The 17,093-nt window shown below is 38.3% G+C and overlaps 1 protein-coding gene across 7 annotated transcripts in view; it reads left to right on the top strand.

Moving 5' to 3' along the window:
* LYST (lysosomal trafficking regulator) overlaps positions 1–17,093 on the top strand; it is a 165,402-nt gene that overhangs the window by 16,674 nt on the left and 131,635 nt on the right. For 4 of the 7 annotated variants that reach the window (XM_060406739.1, XM_042241067.1, XM_027962326.2 and 1 more), the window contains exons 2-3: positions 10,062–10,151; positions 12,371–12,569. In XM_060406739.1, coding sequence (XP_060262722.1) covers positions 12,378–12,569 — 192 coding nt within the window. In that variant the 5' untranslated portion in view covers positions 10,062–10,151; positions 12,371–12,377. The remainder of the gene's footprint in view (positions 1–10,061; positions 10,152–12,370; positions 12,570–17,093) is intronic. The other 3 variants (XM_060406737.1, XM_060406738.1, XM_042241066.1) reach the window with 1 other exon arrangement.

Raw genomic sequence — 17,093 nt, 5'->3', positions numbered from 1 at the left:
AACTTTTTGGCCTGTCCAATATTATTTTAAAAGACAATTTACCAGAAATTTTGGTGTTCAATGAAAAATTAAAAATTGAGTCCTTCAGTGGTGTTAGGTGGGGAAAAGTATGCTTTTTAATCAGGCCATAAGAATAAAGTTCATTATTATAACATTTTTTCTTGTTTGTTTTCCTTTTTCTTCTTGTTTACTGTAGAAGTCACAAGACAAGGAAAAGGCAAAAAATGCAGATACCTTCTGCTTTTATTTTCAGTGTTTCCTTGGAAACTCCATCATCATAAAGTGAAAGTGAAGTCGCTCAGTCGTGTCCAACTCTTTGCGACCCCATGGACTGTAGCCCACCAGGCTCCTCTGTCCATGGGATTCTCCAGACGAGGATATTGGAGTGGGTTGCTGTTTCCTTCTCCAGGGGGTCTTCCCGACCCTGGGATCGAACCCTGGTCTCCTGCAGTGCAGGCAGCCGCTTTAACCTCTGAGCCACCATTTCCTGCAAACTGGTCTGAGGAAAGGGTGTAGTGATCTTTTCTTCCTCTAGATGGCACTCTCTGTTGGAACATGTTAAGCTACTGTCAAGCATTTAAAATCAGTTCAGTCACTCAGTCGCTTCCGACTCTTTGTGACCCCATGAACTGCAGCCCGCCAGTTCCCCCTGTCTATCACCAATCCCGGAGTTTACTCAAACTCACGTCCATTGAGTCAGTGATGCCATCCAACCATCTCATCCTCTGTCGTCCCCTTGTCCTCCCGCCCTCAATCTTTCGCAGCATCAGAGTCTTTTCCAATGAGTCAGCTTTTTGCAACATGTGGCCAAAATATTGGAGTTTCAGCTTCAACATTGGTCCTTCCAATGACTATTCAGAACCGATTTCCATTAGGATGGACTGATTGGATCTCCTTGCAGTACAAGGGACTCTCAAGAGTCTTCTCCAACACCACAGTTCAAAAGCATTTTTGCTTTTCAAAAGTATCAATTTTTTGGTGCTCAGCTTTCTTTAGAGTCCAACTCTTACATCTATACGTGACTACTGGAAAAACCATAGCCTTGACTAGACAGACCTTTGTTGGCAAAGTAATGTCTCTGCTTTTTAATATGCTCTCTAGATTGGTCATAGCGCTTTTCTTCCAAGGAGTAAGCGTCTTTTAATTTCATGGCTGCAGTCACCATCTGCAGTGATTTTGGAGCCCCCCAAAATAAAGTCTGACACTGTTTCCACTGTTTCCCCATCTATTTGCCATGATGTGATGGGACCAGATGCCATGATCTTCATTTTCTGCATGTTGAGCTTTAAGCCAACTTTTTCACTCTCCTCTTTCACTTTCATCAAGAGGCTTTTAGTTCCTCTTCACTTTCTGCCATAAGGGTGGTGTCATCTGCATATCTGAGGTTATTGATATTTCTCCCAGCAATCTTGATTGCAGCTTGTGCTTCATCCAGCCCAACGTTTCTCATGATGTCCTCTGCATAGAAGTTCAATAAGCAGGGTGACAATATACAGCCTTGACGTCCTCCTTTTCCTATTTGGAACCAGTCTGTTGTTCCATGTCCAGTTATAACTGTTGCTTCCTGACCTGCATACAGGTTTCTCAAGAGGCAGGTCAGGTGGTCTGGTATTCCCACCTCTTTCAGAATTTTCCACAGTTTCTTGTGATCCACACAGTCAAAGGCTTTGGCATAGCCAATAAAGCAGAAGAAGCTGTTTTTCTGGAACTCTCTTGCTTTTTCGATGATCCAGCAGATGTTGGCAATTTGATCTCTGGTTCCTCTGCCTTTTCTAAAACATCTTTTCTAAAACAACCCTGGCTTGGAGAATTTTGAGCATTACTTTACTAGTGTGTGAGATGAGTGCCATTGTGCAGTAGTTTGAGGATTCTTTGGCATTGCCTTTCTTTGGGACTGGAATGAAAACTGACCTTTTCCAGTGCTGTGGCCACTGCTGAGTTTTCCAAATTTGCTGGCATATTGAGTGCAGCACTTTCACAGCATCATCTTTTAGGATTTGAAATAGCTCAACTATAATTCCATCACCTCCACTAGCTTTGTTTGTCCCAGGATGTCTGGCTCTGGGTGAGTGATCAGACCATCATGGTTATCTGGGTTCATGAAGATCTTTTTTGTATAGTTCTGTGTATTCTTGCCACCTCTTCTTAATATCTTCTGCTTCTGTTTGGTCCATACCATTTCTGTCCTTTTGCCGAGAGAATGCACTGGTCATAGCAAACACCCTCTTCCAGCAACATAAGAGAAGACTCTACACATGGAGATCACCAAATGGTCAACACTGAAATCAGATTGATTATATTCTTTGCAGCCAAAGATGGAGAAGCTCTATACAGTCAGCAAAAACAAGAGCGGGAGCTGACTGTGGCTCAGATCATGAACTCCTTATTGCCAAATTCAGACTTAAATTGAAGAAAGTGGGGGAAACCACTAGACCATTCAGGTATGACCTAAATCAAATTCCTTATGATTATACAGTGGAAGTGAGAAATAGATTTAAGGGACTAGATCTGATAGACAGAGTGCCTGATGAACTCTGAATGGAGGTTCATGACATTGTACAGGAGACAGGAATCAAGACCACCCCCAAGAAAAAGAAATGCAAAAAAGCAAAACTGCTGTCTGAGGAGACCTTACAAATAGCTGTGAAAAGAGGGGAAGCAAAAAGCAAAGGAGAAAAGGAAAGATATACCCATATGAATGCAGAGTTCCAAAGAATAGCAAGGAGAGATAAGAAAGCCTTCCTCAGCGATCAATGCAAAGAAATAGAGGAAAACAATAGAATGGGAAAGACCAGAAATCTCTTCAAGAAAATTAGAGATACCAAGGGAACATTTCATGCAAAGATGGGCTCAATAAAGGACAGAAATGGTATGGACCTAACACAAGCATTTAAAATTGAACTGCATAAAACATTTACCAAAAATGTTTCCTGATGTCATATAATCTCTGAAGATCCACATAGCAACTCTGTGGGATGGACATTTTATGGGGAGGAAGTCAAACTTCACACATAGAGCTCTGTGTGACTGGACAGTAATTGCTTGATTCCAAATCTCCCGCCTTTGTTTTCACCATTGTTATAATACTAATAATTTGACTGTTCAGAACAGATTCAGAAACTAGCAAAAACAGAGTGAATAATCAGACTAGTACATATTTATTGGTCGAATTAATGAATTAGTGAAAAAGTGCAGTGTTGCACAATAGACTCTGACCTCCTTCTCACCAGGACCACTCGCTATTTGATAGTTCTTGAGGAGGAAACTTAGTGACCGCTGGAGTGCTTCTTGCCATAGTGTTGAGATTTTATCTTCTGTGGTAAATGTAGTATCATTAGTAGCACTGATTAAAGCATAGAATTGATAATATATTTTTTAAATGCCTAAAAGTTAAGAATATGTAGTAATGACTGGGGTAGGGGCCTGAAGTAGCCCTATTTCACGGAGGTAAATGTTTGAAAATACATTGTACTGAGGATGATAGCATAATTCTGTGATCTTTTGGATAATAGGTTGTGGCAGAACCAGAACCAGATCAGAGCTAAAATATCAAAGTCAGCTTTCCTAAGATGTCTGTGGGAGGTCTCACTCAGTAAAAGCAAAGCTTATTTTATTGACCACTGCATTTCCAGAAGGTAAAGGAAATAAATTAGGGAGCTGATACTCTGAGCCTAATTTTGACCCTCTGTGAGGGCTTAGTGAACATAATGGGAAGAGCTAACAATGATCTGTTGTCCAGAAAACTAACTTCATGATTACTCAACTACTACAGTGACCTTTCACTTCCCCTCCAACACTGACATGCAGAGTCACACTCTGGATGTTGTCATCATCTGAAACTGTTTGATTCAGAAAGCTACAAATTCCCATATCTTCCTTGCTACATTCTCTGTTCTCTCTCATAGAGATTGAGTATCTGAATTTTCTCTCTGTGTGTCAACATGTGCCTGGCCTTTTTCTTTTCTCTACCCAGCCTGTATCCCATTTTTGACCATATGAATTATTCCTTCACCTGTACCCCTGATTCCTTCCTCTTATGCTTCTGCTGCCTCCACTCACCAGACCCTCATTTCGAGATCAGTGATACAATCTGTATTCTGTATTATGAGATCCAAGCAGCTGAATCCTGGAAAATCTGAAACATTTGCGAAAATTGACCACATCAGAAATTCACAGTTTTCAGCCAGCACCTCAGGAAATCCTTTTATTTATCCTTGATCACTATTCTCTCCATCCTTGTTTTCCTGCTTCTTCTTTTGCTTTTTTGATACCAAACTTACTGTAATTCTGGGGACTTGACTTGAGCCTCTCTTCCTGTCTGGAATGCCTTTCTTCTCTCCTTTTCTCCCTCTACCTGTTCAACTTTTTTCAAAATTATCTCGTTCATGAGGCTTCCCTGACCACTCAGATTGGGTTCAGTACTTCTTATCAGTACACAGTGCCCTGTGTATTGGTTTGCCTTTGCCACATAATGTGATCTTCCTGGGGGTGGGCAGAGACTGGGACTGCTTTCCCACTTTGTACTTTTAGTACCTGGCACAAAGCGAGTGTTTAGTGATAGGTAAGTGAATAAATAATAAACAGGAAAAAGACCTGAAGCAAAGCTGGAATATAGAGAATTGGAGATACAGAGTTCCTAAATCACAAAGAAAAGATAGGTAAGGTGCCATATGTCGTTTCTAGAAGGGAAAGTGGTTGTAAGATGTCCATAGACAGAGTCTTTATTGAACAGTTGAAAATAATATGTGAAGAAAAAGTAGAGGCAAAGTGGCCAAATGAACTCAGAGTTTGAAATAACATGTGCAGGACAAGGAAAGAAGGATATGAAACAAATAACAAAACAATGGTTTATATATAAAAGAGGAACACAACCCTCTGACAATAATGAGCCTAAGATTTTTAAAACGTCAAAACTGACCTTTACGTTTTTTATATAGAAAATGAAAATAACAAGCAAATAATGGATTCTTCTTTTATTTATTTATTTTTGCAATGCCATTCTCCCAAATCATCCCACCCTCTCCCTCTCCCACAGAGTCCAAAAGACTGGTCTATACATCTGTGTCTCTTTTGCTGTCGCATACAGGGTTATCATTACCATCTTTCTAAATTCCATATATATTCGTTAGTATACTGTGTTGGTGTTTTTCTTTCTGGCTTACTTCACTCTGTATAATTGGCTCCAGTTTCATCCACCTCCTTAGAACTGATTCAAATGTATTCTTTTTAATGGCTGAGTAATACTCCATTGTGTATATGTACCACAGCTTTCTTATCCACTCATCTGCTGATGGACATCTAGGTTGCCTCCATGTCCTGGCTATTATAAACAGTGCTGCGATGAACATTGGGGTACACGTGTCTCTTTCAGTTCTGATTTCCTCAGTGTATATGCCCAGCAGTGGGATTGCTGGGTCGCAAGGCAGTTCTATTTCCAGTTTTTTAAGGAATCTCCACACTGTTCTCTATAGTGGCTGTACTAGATTCTTCTTTTAAACAAACTGACCCTATAATCAGAGACAGAGAATAAATAAAACTTCTCAATTTCTGTTTTCTTTCCATCTTCTCTAACATGAAGAATGATCTATACACAGATTAATAAGGGTAGAAATAAGAAGAATAATAGGAGAAAATGTAAGCCCAAGATTGAGGAGGAGATTGTACCAGAACCTCTGGTTATTCTAAATGAATTCACACCTCAGGTTCAGATTCTGAGAAAATTTGTTAATGTCGTTGCTCAACTGGTAATCTTTGAGTTATTACAGTGAATTTGAAAACTTTTAGAAGATTGTGAGGAATAAACTTCCAAAATTATAAAAAAGAATGTAGATTCCATAGACTTTAGTGAGTTTGAAGTTATCTTCACAAAAGCTTCTTAAAGATCATTTTAAAAGATTTGCAAATGTTTACAGAAAGAATAGATGGACAGGAAAGGTTAAGGAGAGTCTCTAAAACTAATTCATGCAGATGACCCAGTTTCTGCTTTTGATGGGGATGTACATGTACAGATCAAGAGAATGCTGCGGCTGTAATATACGTTGAATCCCATGAGGTATTTGATGTTATCTATTATGTCATTCTATTTCGGGGGACACATGGAGAGCTAGACTGTAGTATAGGTACAGTTACTGAACAGTGGAACTTGATTTTAGTTATTGCAGCTATGTGGGAAATCTCTTAGAGGCTGCTGTTTTTGGCACTGTTCCACTCATCAGTTTAACACCTCCCTCTCAGCTGGATTACCCTGTGGTTTATTTCACTGAGAAAATAGAAGCCTCCAAATCTTGGTCTTCCCGCTGCCAGATACACGAATCTTCCTGCGTCTGTACTCATGAGCTCTCTCATGCTTCTTACTCCATTGATTGAATTGCATTGTTCCTTCTGCTTGCATATTGGATCCTCTTTATTTTGCCTCCTCATTGTTGCTGGTATTATCTCCTCTCGTAGCTTTTCATCTGTTTTCCTTTTTCTGTTGGAGAAACATGCTACATGAATATGCTATGATAGCTTACAGACATGCCATAATATCTTTTTTTCTTAAAAAACTAAACTATTCCCTTATCCAGAGTCCCCTTCAAGCTGCCACCTATTTCCTTGCTACCCTTTTTGACAGAACTTCTCTAAAGGGTTTTCTAAACACCTTGCCTCCATTTCTGCGCCATTCTTTGCCACTCCACTGAGACACTGTTTGACAGGGCTGTCAGTAACTTCCATGTTGCTAAATCCAATGGCCAGTTCCCCATTTCCATCTTACTCAACCTCTCAGCAATATTGACACAGTTGATCACTCTTTCCTGTTTCAGGTTTTCCTCACTTGGTTTCTGGGAAGGACCGTGCTCCTGAATCTTTTCTGCCTCACATGCTGTTCCTTCCTGGTCTCCTGTGCTGGACCCTCTTCATCTCCCTAAGTCAGTGATGTAAACTCCAGGGCTCACTCCTAGATCCTGTTCTCTGCTCCACTTGCACTCATTCTCTGGGTCCCCCCGGCCCCCGCCGTTGAGTGCTCTAGCCACTAGCCACGGTCCCATCATTGCAGAAAGTTCTTCCAGACGGCATTGCTCTGGGTTATTTCATCCATATTATCTCATTAAAATGCATCTGCATGCTGATAACTCCCAAACTGATTCACCTGTTCGAGCCTCCCACCTGAACCCAGCTTGTTACATCCAACTGCCTACCTGATACCCTTTACTTGCTTCTTAAGAGACCCGTCAGACTTGACAGAGCTAAGGGTAAACTTTATTATACTTTCTCTCCCAACCAGTCTTACCTGTAAATGATCTGGGCTGTTCCTCACACAGCCATAAAAAAAACTTGGTAGTCTCTCTTAAAAAAAAAATTTTTTTTGGAGGTTAGGCAGGGAAAGGAGGGTGGGCAGGAAGGAGACTTCCACTGTTCGGGAGAGACAGTTCCAGAGGAACACCCCTGTTTCTTTCTACATCTTACTTCAGTCCCTGATAAGTAAGAGTGACTTTTCACACTTTTGTAGTAATATCTAACTTCTTTTTTTCTCTTGCACTAAGTATCTGGTGCATCAAATATACACTAGTCTCAATGCCCTGAAATACTTTTTCCCCAGACACTCACATGGGCTATGTTGTTACTTCATTCAGGGTTTTGCTGAGAATGTCCTCTTTAGACATTCCCTGCCAACCCTATCTAAAATAGCCTTCATGTCATTCTGTATCCTTATTCTGTTTTATGCTGGCATTACATTTATTTTTTCTGTCTCTGCCCCACTAGAATCCATGAGCACAGGGATTTTTCTTTTCATGTCGAAAATAATAGCTGGTGTATAGTAACTGTTCAATAAATGTTTGTTTAATTAAATGGCATACTGATGACACTTATGTCATTTCTAATGACATAAAACCAGAGGGTGTAACTGATACACTGTCAGCTCTTTGTTTGTTTTGGTTATATTTTACACTTTGCTAGTCGCTGAATTAGAGAAAGTGAAACCTCTTGTTTTTCTAAAAAGTTCATTTATATGATTATAGGCATTTTGCTAGGATGCATTTCATTTATGGTAAAATTTTAAGAGTACAAAAATTCTAGTAATATTGTTGGGAGCAAGTTTTATTTATTATGACATTATAACAATAGTTACAAGTTGAAAATTGTAATGATGAATTTGAAGTTTGGCATTTTTGCTATAAAGTACAAAAAGTAACAAGACAGGGTCCCTGGCCTTAAGGAACTTGTTACCTAGGAGGTAAGACAGTCATACAGATAAGTAGCTACACAGGGGCAAAAACATGTAATGTTCTAAAAGGCACATTTTCAATCTATTAAAAAACTGTATTTCCATACTTTATGGACACCTAGCATAATATAGAGTGATTTTTTTTTAAGTCAAAACGCAGCTGTAAATAATGAGTGGTGGCAGAGTGCAGGAGGACACAGCTCATTGCTGTGGCAGGTGGGATTATGATTTTGGATGGAGTGTAGCTCCATGGATATCCAAGCTGGACCGTGTACAATATGGAAATAAAGAAGTGGCTTTCTCAGAGCATTAGAAAAGTCCCCTCAGCTTGGCCTGGAAACGTCTCTCAGCAAGAGAAACAGATGGATCCAGTTTTCTGGCAACTTTCACTTCTAGTAGCCAGCCTGAGTTGGCTGGAATCATTTTAGCATCTGAGATAAATGGCTCCATCGTGTAGTAATCGAGGCTAGAGGGTGCCAGTAGTCAGAGCAATTCATACAGTACCTCCTTACGCTCATTGTTCGATAGGTGATTTCCTTGTCTGTAATTCTAGAGTTAAAAATAAAAGGATGATGCAGTAGGAGCAGGTATGGAAGGTGTTTTGAGACTCCACTCCAGGACTGTTTTGTTTGGTGGAGCAGTTGATGCCCGGCTGGTTGGCCAGTGGAGTGAGCAAGTCAGACTGAGATCCAGCCTGTGCTTTGATAGCTGTGTGCCATGGGCTGCACCATCCTAGGAAAAGTGTTTTTTCCCTAATTCACACAAAGTCCTGTGTAGTCTAAGGTCAGTTCTGTCCTATTTCCTGCCTAGTTTATTCTCAAGGGCCTAGAATAGCGTGTAGTACAAGAACCGTCTGTCAACCTGAACGAAATTCAAGACAGTGCTCTGGCTTCCCTGGCGGCTCAGAGGTTAAAGCGTCTGCCTGCAATGCGGGAGACCCGGGTTCGATCCCTGGATCAGGAAGATCCCCTGGAGAAGGAAATGGCAACCCGCTCCAGTATTCTTGCCTGGAGAATCCCATGGACGGTGGAGCCTAGTCGGCTACAGTCCATGGGGCCACAAAGAGTCCGACACGACTGAGGGACTTCACTTCACTTCAAGCAATTAAAGGTCATTTTGATTTTAAAAGCTTGTGGCTCAAAATAAACCTTACTGTTTGCCTTATAACTATAATCAGAAAATATTTTTCATGCCTCTGCCTGGTAAAAGTTATAGCAAAGGAGAAAACTACAGAGAAGCATCTCCTTGCTATCCCAGAAGTAGGAATTTATCCTTTGGTATTCTAGAAATACCCTTCACTGTGTTATATGTAGGAGATTAATTCATTTTTTAAAATTCAGAAAGGATAGGAAACTTGGTGGTGGTTTATTCATTCGTTGGCTGTGTAGTATTTTCTGAGTTCTCATGTATCCTCAAATATCTTTTACAGGAAAGTAATAACTTGACTGTCATAGTATATAGATGATATTCTACTGCCGTCTAGATTTCGTTATTAAGAAGACAGATGGTGCCCAATTCTTCCTCCTTTGTCGTGGTTTACTGGAGGCTATAAGTTGGGAGTTGGGAGAGGAGGTGTAGGGAGCTGTGATCAGGTTGTCTGATACAGATCAAATATGTCCCAAGACGTCATCTCTCAAGATCCTATTCTTAAAGCTACAGGCATTTTTTAGTGTGCTCTTGAGATTTAAAAAATTGTTGGCTGTTTCATACATCAAATATGAAGACTAGCTTCTGTTTTTATGTCAAATTTTTAATTTTTAAAATTATTTGTGTTTAGCTATCGCCATTAATTGTTATTCTGCTTTGTTTTGTTTTATCCTATTTGTTGTTGTTGTTTTTTTTTTTTTTTTGGTAGGTGTAGCTTTGTTCTAAGAATATTTGTTTCGTCCAGTTCATGAACTCAAATTATAAAGACCCTAAATGTTACAGAAGTGTTGAAAGATCGGTGAGTATTTAATGTAACATATATTAAAAGCCAAAATACTTGATTCAGTCTAAGACTTTGAAACTAATAGTTTATATGGTGTTAATTAAAACCCAAAGTGAAAATACCTAAACTTTCTAGACATGTAAATTATGGTTTATTCATACTGTGGCACATTGCACAATGGCTTAAAGGAATGAACTTAATGTTGAGAGGGAAAAGCAAAGTTATAAAAAGATGCATACGTTTTTAAAATAAATGATACTGAATATTTTATGACTATGATGTATTAAAATTATAAAAATAAATATGGAAATGATAAAACAACAACTAAGGAGGTGGAAGAGGTGTGGGTGGAGTGTAGCTTTCCTGTACCATAAGGTTTGATTTCTCTACACACATGCACACGCACACACCCATCCCCCCCATGCACGAGAACTGAACTGAACATAGTTAATACTTGCTAGATCTGAAGTCTGAGTATTTGCTATAACCTCACGTTATAGAATCTTTGTTTTTTTCTGGGCATTTGAAATGTTCCCAAAAAATCTTTGAAAAATGCCGTGCAATCATGTTTTCAGTTGGCATTCAGGATGGCTGAAAAATATTCAGTTAAATTCAGCATTCTTATTAGATGTGTGGGAAGAAATAAGTATTTCTTGCTGTGCCAAGCAGAAGTGCCCCCATCACTCCTGCCAGTGTTGTTCTGCTAGTGCTGTTAATAACTAATGCAGCTAGAAGAGTGAAAAGTGTGTGAATATTGGATGGAAAAGTTCACATATTTTGTTATTTGTAGTTGACATGGTTTTAGATCTGGAAATTCCAATAAGATCAGTAAGAGAGTTCAGTAGGAAGTTTGGATACAGGAGTTAGGTTTGGATATCTCAAAATAAATCTCTTCCTATAGGCCTCCTATATACCAGTTTTGTATCCTAGTTGGAATATATAATGGAAAATAAAATCCCATTCAGAATAAAGATGAAAACTATAAGACATCTAGAATAAACCTAACAGAAATATATGACAGCAGTTTCTACTTCAAGGAAATAATGGGGTAAATGTGCAGGTGTTATAAGGTGTTTCTTGCAGCTTGTTTATGGTAGTAAGAAGCTAGAAGCAACCTAAATATTCAACAATGACCAGTCGGCTACATTGTCACAGTGTATTTGCTAGTGAGACACATGCACTGCATGTGGAATACACGTGCAGTGGGATGTATTGAAAAGGAAGCATACAGCTGTTAAACAGAGAAAGAGCTCATGTGAAGATTTCCGAACTGTCTGAGTGGAACGATCGGGTAATAGATCATTTATGTATGATACCCTATATATGTAACTGTATGTATTTTATATACATTTTTAAATATGGAAAGATGTTTCTGCATATAATACTTTTTACTGACATGGCGTCTTATGCTTTTAGGAAGTGGGATTAAAGTTATTTCCTCATCAATTGTCTAAAAATTCATGTTAATTTCTATTATTCTAATTTCTAGAAGATAGGCCCTGATTATTACCACAATTTTTTTGTTTTTCACATTTTTAAAAATTTCTAAAGTTGCAGTATGCCTTGCAACTGATGGTGTCTTATATAGTCAGTGGGCTGCGTTTGTGGAAGAGCTAGTTGTTCTTGCGTACCCTTGGATGAACTTGGTCATAGCTGTGCACAGTGTCAGCCCTTCAGTTGAGGTACGTGCATTGTCAGCACTACATCTGATGAATTTTCTGTGTTTCCTGGTTAGTTACCTTCTACCAATCTCCTCTGGTAAGACTGAAAAACTTGCACAGCCTCAAAACCTACAGATGATGTCAGCGTCTTTGGGTTCTGTCAGGTGAAAAACAGTTTATATTTTTAAAGATCCAATTATCTTTCAAAATATGTACAACAAGAGTATTTTATAAATAATGGGTTTATTTTTATTCTAGAGTAAGGCCGTTTTAGAGAGGAAGTCAGCATTTACTTTAACTGCCACCACCCACCCAGTGTTTTCTTTCCCAGCACTTTCACTTACCCGTGCTTGCTCAGTCATTTCACACCCAGGACTAATTTCTGCTTTGCAGGAATATTTAAGGAGTACCAGACTAGATCAGAACTGTCTGAAAGATTTTAAGGTTAGGTACCAATGCCTGGTAATTTAAAGTCAGTCTTCGATTAAAAACAAATAGCAACAAAAACACATATTAATAGTCTTATGCAACATTTTTGTTTTTCTAATCTTTTCTGTAATATTTATTTTATAGCTCGGTCATGAGCACTGACAGTAACTCATTGGCGCGTGAGTTTCTGACCGATGTCAACCGGCTTTGCAATGCGGTGGTCCAGAGAGTGGAGGCCAGGGAGGAAGAAGAGGAGGAAACCCACATGGCAACCCTTGGACAATACCTTGTCCATGGCCGAGGATTTCTGTTACTTACGAAGCTAAATTCTATCATTGATCAGGTAACATTTTCATATCAAATCATTTTTTTATCAGTAAATTTTAATTATAGATAAGTAATTTGTAGGTTGCATAATTTCTGATAGTCTCTTTGAGATAAAGTCCTGTCTGTCACATCACTCAGACAAGGAAAAGTAACTCCATTTATGAACATACTGTTTATTTGTATACTTTGCAAAATGTCTAAAATATCTTACAGTTATAAACAGCCTTTTTTCTAAAATGCTTTCATATACAGTATGCTTTTTCATTTTAATATCAGTGTGAGATAACTATGATTGTTAGTAAGGATAAGATCATGATTCAGAAGACCAGGTGTAATTTTTCAAAGTTTAGTGTAAATTACATTAAGAGAACTTGCCAATTCTGGGGTGAAAATACAGAGTCCTTTGTGTAAACTAATAATTACTAAATCATCTGGTTTTCATACATTACTGTGTTTGCTTAAACAATGGTAAGACCATATGGTATTTTGCTGTTTCCTTTGGAGAAGGCAATGGCACCCCACTCCAGTACTCTTGCCTGGAAAATCCCATGGACGGAGGAGCCTGGTAGGCTGCAGTCCATGGGGTCGCTAAGAGTCGGGCACGACTGAGCGACTTCACTTTCACTTTTCACTTTCATGCATTGGAGAAGGAAATGGCAACCCGCTCCAGTGTTCTTGCCTGGAGAATCCCGGGGACGGGGGAGACTGGTGGGCTGCTGTCTATGGGGTCGAACAGAGTCAGACGACTGAAGCGACTTAGCATTATGAAATTAACAGAATTTTAAAGCTAGGTGGGACTATGGAGATGTTTTCATCTAACCTCCTTTTGTAGATGAAGGACTAAGATCCAGAAACATTAAATAACTCAAACAAGGTTAACTTGAAGCCTAAATGCAATTTTTATCTATTTCATTTTATTAGAAAACAAATATTTATGAAAGAAAAGCCCACCATCTGCTTTCGCCATCTACTAACTAACGTAGTTAGGCAATAATATTTCAATTAATTTAAATTTAAAGGATAGTAAACACTCTGTAGCACCAATATGATGGACAGCTTTAAACACTTTAAGGGTAAATTTAACTGTTGTAAAATAAAATTTCCTTGTCATGAAAGCATTTGCTAAGAAATACATATATTGGGTAAATATAGATTCTAAAATTAAAGCGGCTATTTTCACTATAAGCTAAGAAACCTAACAATATAAATCAGGACGTATTTGTTCACTGTGGTGTCTACCTGTCATGGAGTTTTTCAGAATATTTTCAGGTTTATATGTTTTTAAATTTAATTTATTTTTATTGAGGTAGCATTGATTTATAACATTATATAGGTTTATGTAATTTTATTCTTTTTTTAATGTGATTGATCAAATATGACTAAATGGAATTTAATTTTTAAATATTTGTATGGCTTCTATAAATAAATTTTAAAATAAGAAAAAATGATTTGTTAGACCACATGTAGTGATTTTATATTTCAAAATTTTGATGATTTAGTATACATATCATGCTCTATTTATCTTCTTTCCCCACATTAGAACAATTCTGTGTTCTCTCTCTTTTAAGATACTATTTATATAGCATCAGAAATAGCAGTTATCCAGGAATAAATCTGATAAATTATATATAGATTTCTCTATAAGATACTATAAAATGTTGTTGAGAGAAACTAAAGAATACCCAAATAAGGGCAGAACTACATAATTTTCATGTACTGGGAAAAAGTCAATATAATAAATACATTTTATTCTCCAAATTGATCTGTAAATTCCAATATAATCCCAGTCAAACTTTCAATAGCTTTTTTGAATGCCAGCTTTATTGGAATATAGCTTACTTATCAAAGAATTAATCTATTTCCTATGTGCGACTTGGTGGTTTTTAATGTAGTCATGCAGAAATGCAGCTGTCACCACAGTCAGTTCTAGAACATTTTCACCCCCTCAAATAGAAACCCGGCGCCCTTAGCCATTACTTCCCTGTCCCTCCCACCCCCCTTGGCCCTCAGCAAACACTGATCTGCTTTCTGCCTTTCTCTCTTGAGTTGTGAAGTTTCTATTACTGCGCTGTTACAGGATTGATGGTGAATGTGGACGTCATTCAGTCCTGTCCGACTCTTTGCGACCCCATGGCCTGTAGCCCACCATGCTCCTCTGTCCATGAGGTTTCCCAGGCAAGAATACTGGAGTGGGTTGCCATTCCCTTCTCCAGGGGAACTTCCTGACCCAGGGATCAAACCCAGGTCCCCTGCGTTACAGCTGGATTTTTTACTGTCTGAAGCCCATTAAATGATTGAACTCATTCAGCTCATAATTGCAGCATTTTTTGCTATGGCAATATTTTTTTAATGCCCTCTTTCTCCCTAGTCACTCACTTTTTGGAATATCTGTAGCAATGCTGGTAGGGACAGTAGAAGTAGAGTGAAAATAACGTATTAATGAATAGCCATTTAACAAATAAGGCTTCCCAAGACTTAATTGTTTAAACCAGAAAATGGAGAATGATCTTTAGGCTCTTAAATGGGAATTTAACTATGTAAGATTTAATCATTTAAAATGAAATCAAAGCGCTGGATTCAAAGCTGTACAGGAGAAACTTTAGCTTTTTTTATATGTCTGTTTCTCATATGTTGAAACACTTCTTGAATACTCTGGAGAAGAGGCAGTTTAAATCCTTGCAATACTTCTGCTTTATTAACAGATATTTAATCTAAGGAATTAAGCAGACTTTTTATTGATACACAGTTTATGTATAGGAAATGCACAGTATTTTGTGGGGTAAGTTTTGACAAATCTGTGACCTCTATAACCACCACCCAAATCAATGGTTAGAAATTTCCACCACCCTAGAAAGGCTTGCCATACTCCTTTTCACTCAGCCACTCCCCTTCCCCCACTGAAAGACAGCCGCTCTTCTGACCTTTAACATCGCAGTATAGTGTTGCTTGTCCTAGTACTTCCTGTAAATGTAATCATGCGGTGTGTACGCTTGTGTCTCAGAGATGATTAGTCCATGTTGCTTAAATCAGTAGTTCGTTCCTTTTGTTTCTGGTTAGTGCTTTGTTGTATGGATGTACCATAGTTTTTTAACCATTCTCCTGTTGTTTAACCATTGGGGTTGTTTTGTTGTTGTTGTTCAGTTGCTAAATCGTGTCTGACCCTTTTGTGACCCCCCCATGGACTGTATAGCCCACCAGTCTCTCCTCTGTCCATGGGATTTCCCAGGCAAGAATACTGGAATGGGTTGCCATTGTCTTCTCCATTTGGGTTGTTTACATTTGACTATTGTGAATAAAGCTGCTGTGAATATTCTTATAAATGTCTGTGTGTGAATATATTTTCATTTCTCCTGGGTAAATATCCAGGTATATGTGATTGCTCGGCTGTAGGGTAGGTGTTTAGCAGTATAAGAAATTGCCAAACTGTTTTTCGAAGTGGTTGTACCACTTTTCACTTCTACCAGTGGTGTATGAGAATTCCAGTTGGTCTATATCCTCTCTAATATTTGACATTGCCAGTTTTTTTTAGTATTAGCCATTCTAAGTGAATGTGAAGTAGTGTCTCACTACAATTTTAATTTGCATTTCTGTGACAACTGATGATGTTGAGCACTTTTTAGTGTGCTCAATGTCCATTTGTATATCTTCTTTTGTGAATATCTGTTCAAGTTTTGTGTTCATTTTAAAGCTCAGGTTATTTGTTTATAATCCATTTGTTATAATTTATGTATTCTGGATAAAAATTTTTGTTGAATTGCAAATACTTTCTCTGTGGCTTGTCTTTTCATTTCTTTCTTTTTTCCCTGCTGAGCTATGAGGCATGCAGGATCTTAGTTCCCCACCAGGGGTGGAACCTGTGCTTCCTGTAGTGGAAGCATGGAATCCTGACCACTGGACCACCAGGACAGTCCCACTTTACATTCCTCAACAGTGTCTTTAGAAAGGCAGACTTTTTCCCTTTGTGAATAGTGCTTTTTATATCTTGTCTAAGGAGTCTTGGTCTTACAAACCCAAAGTTACACAGATATTCTCCAGTGTTTTTCCCACTAGGGACTTTTTTGTTACTATTTTTAGATCTTTTAGGTCTGTGATCCATTTTGAATTAATATTTGAATATGGTGTGAGGTAGGAATTCATTTCTGCCCGCCCACTCATTTGTTCCACAACATTTCTTCTTAAAAGTCTGTTCTTTCCCCTACTGAAAAGCCTTGTCACCTTGGTTAAAAACCTATTGACTGTATATTTATAGTTTATTTTTAGACTCTCTCTTCTACTCTGTTTATCTTCTTTCACTAATACTATATTGTCCTGATTACTGTAACTTTTATAGTAATTCCAGAAATTAAATGGTGTAAGTTCTCTAATTTGTTCTTCTTTTTCAAGAATGTTTGAAGAACATTCTGGATCCTTTGCCTTTCCATGTACATTTTGGAATCAGCTTATTATTTCTGCAAAGTGCCTGTTATGATTTCAGTTGTGATGTTGTTGAATCCAGAAATCAATTTGGAGAGAATGAACATCTTACATGCTAACAATCCTG

Source organism: Ovis aries, chromosome 25, assembly GCF_016772045.2.
Source record: "Ovis aries strain OAR_USU_Benz2616 breed Rambouillet chromosome 25, ARS-UI_Ramb_v3.0, whole genome shotgun sequence".
Taxonomy (NCBI): domain Eukaryota; kingdom Metazoa; phylum Chordata; class Mammalia; order Artiodactyla; family Bovidae; genus Ovis; species Ovis aries.
This window is presented reverse-complemented; position numbering and strand designations above follow the sequence as displayed.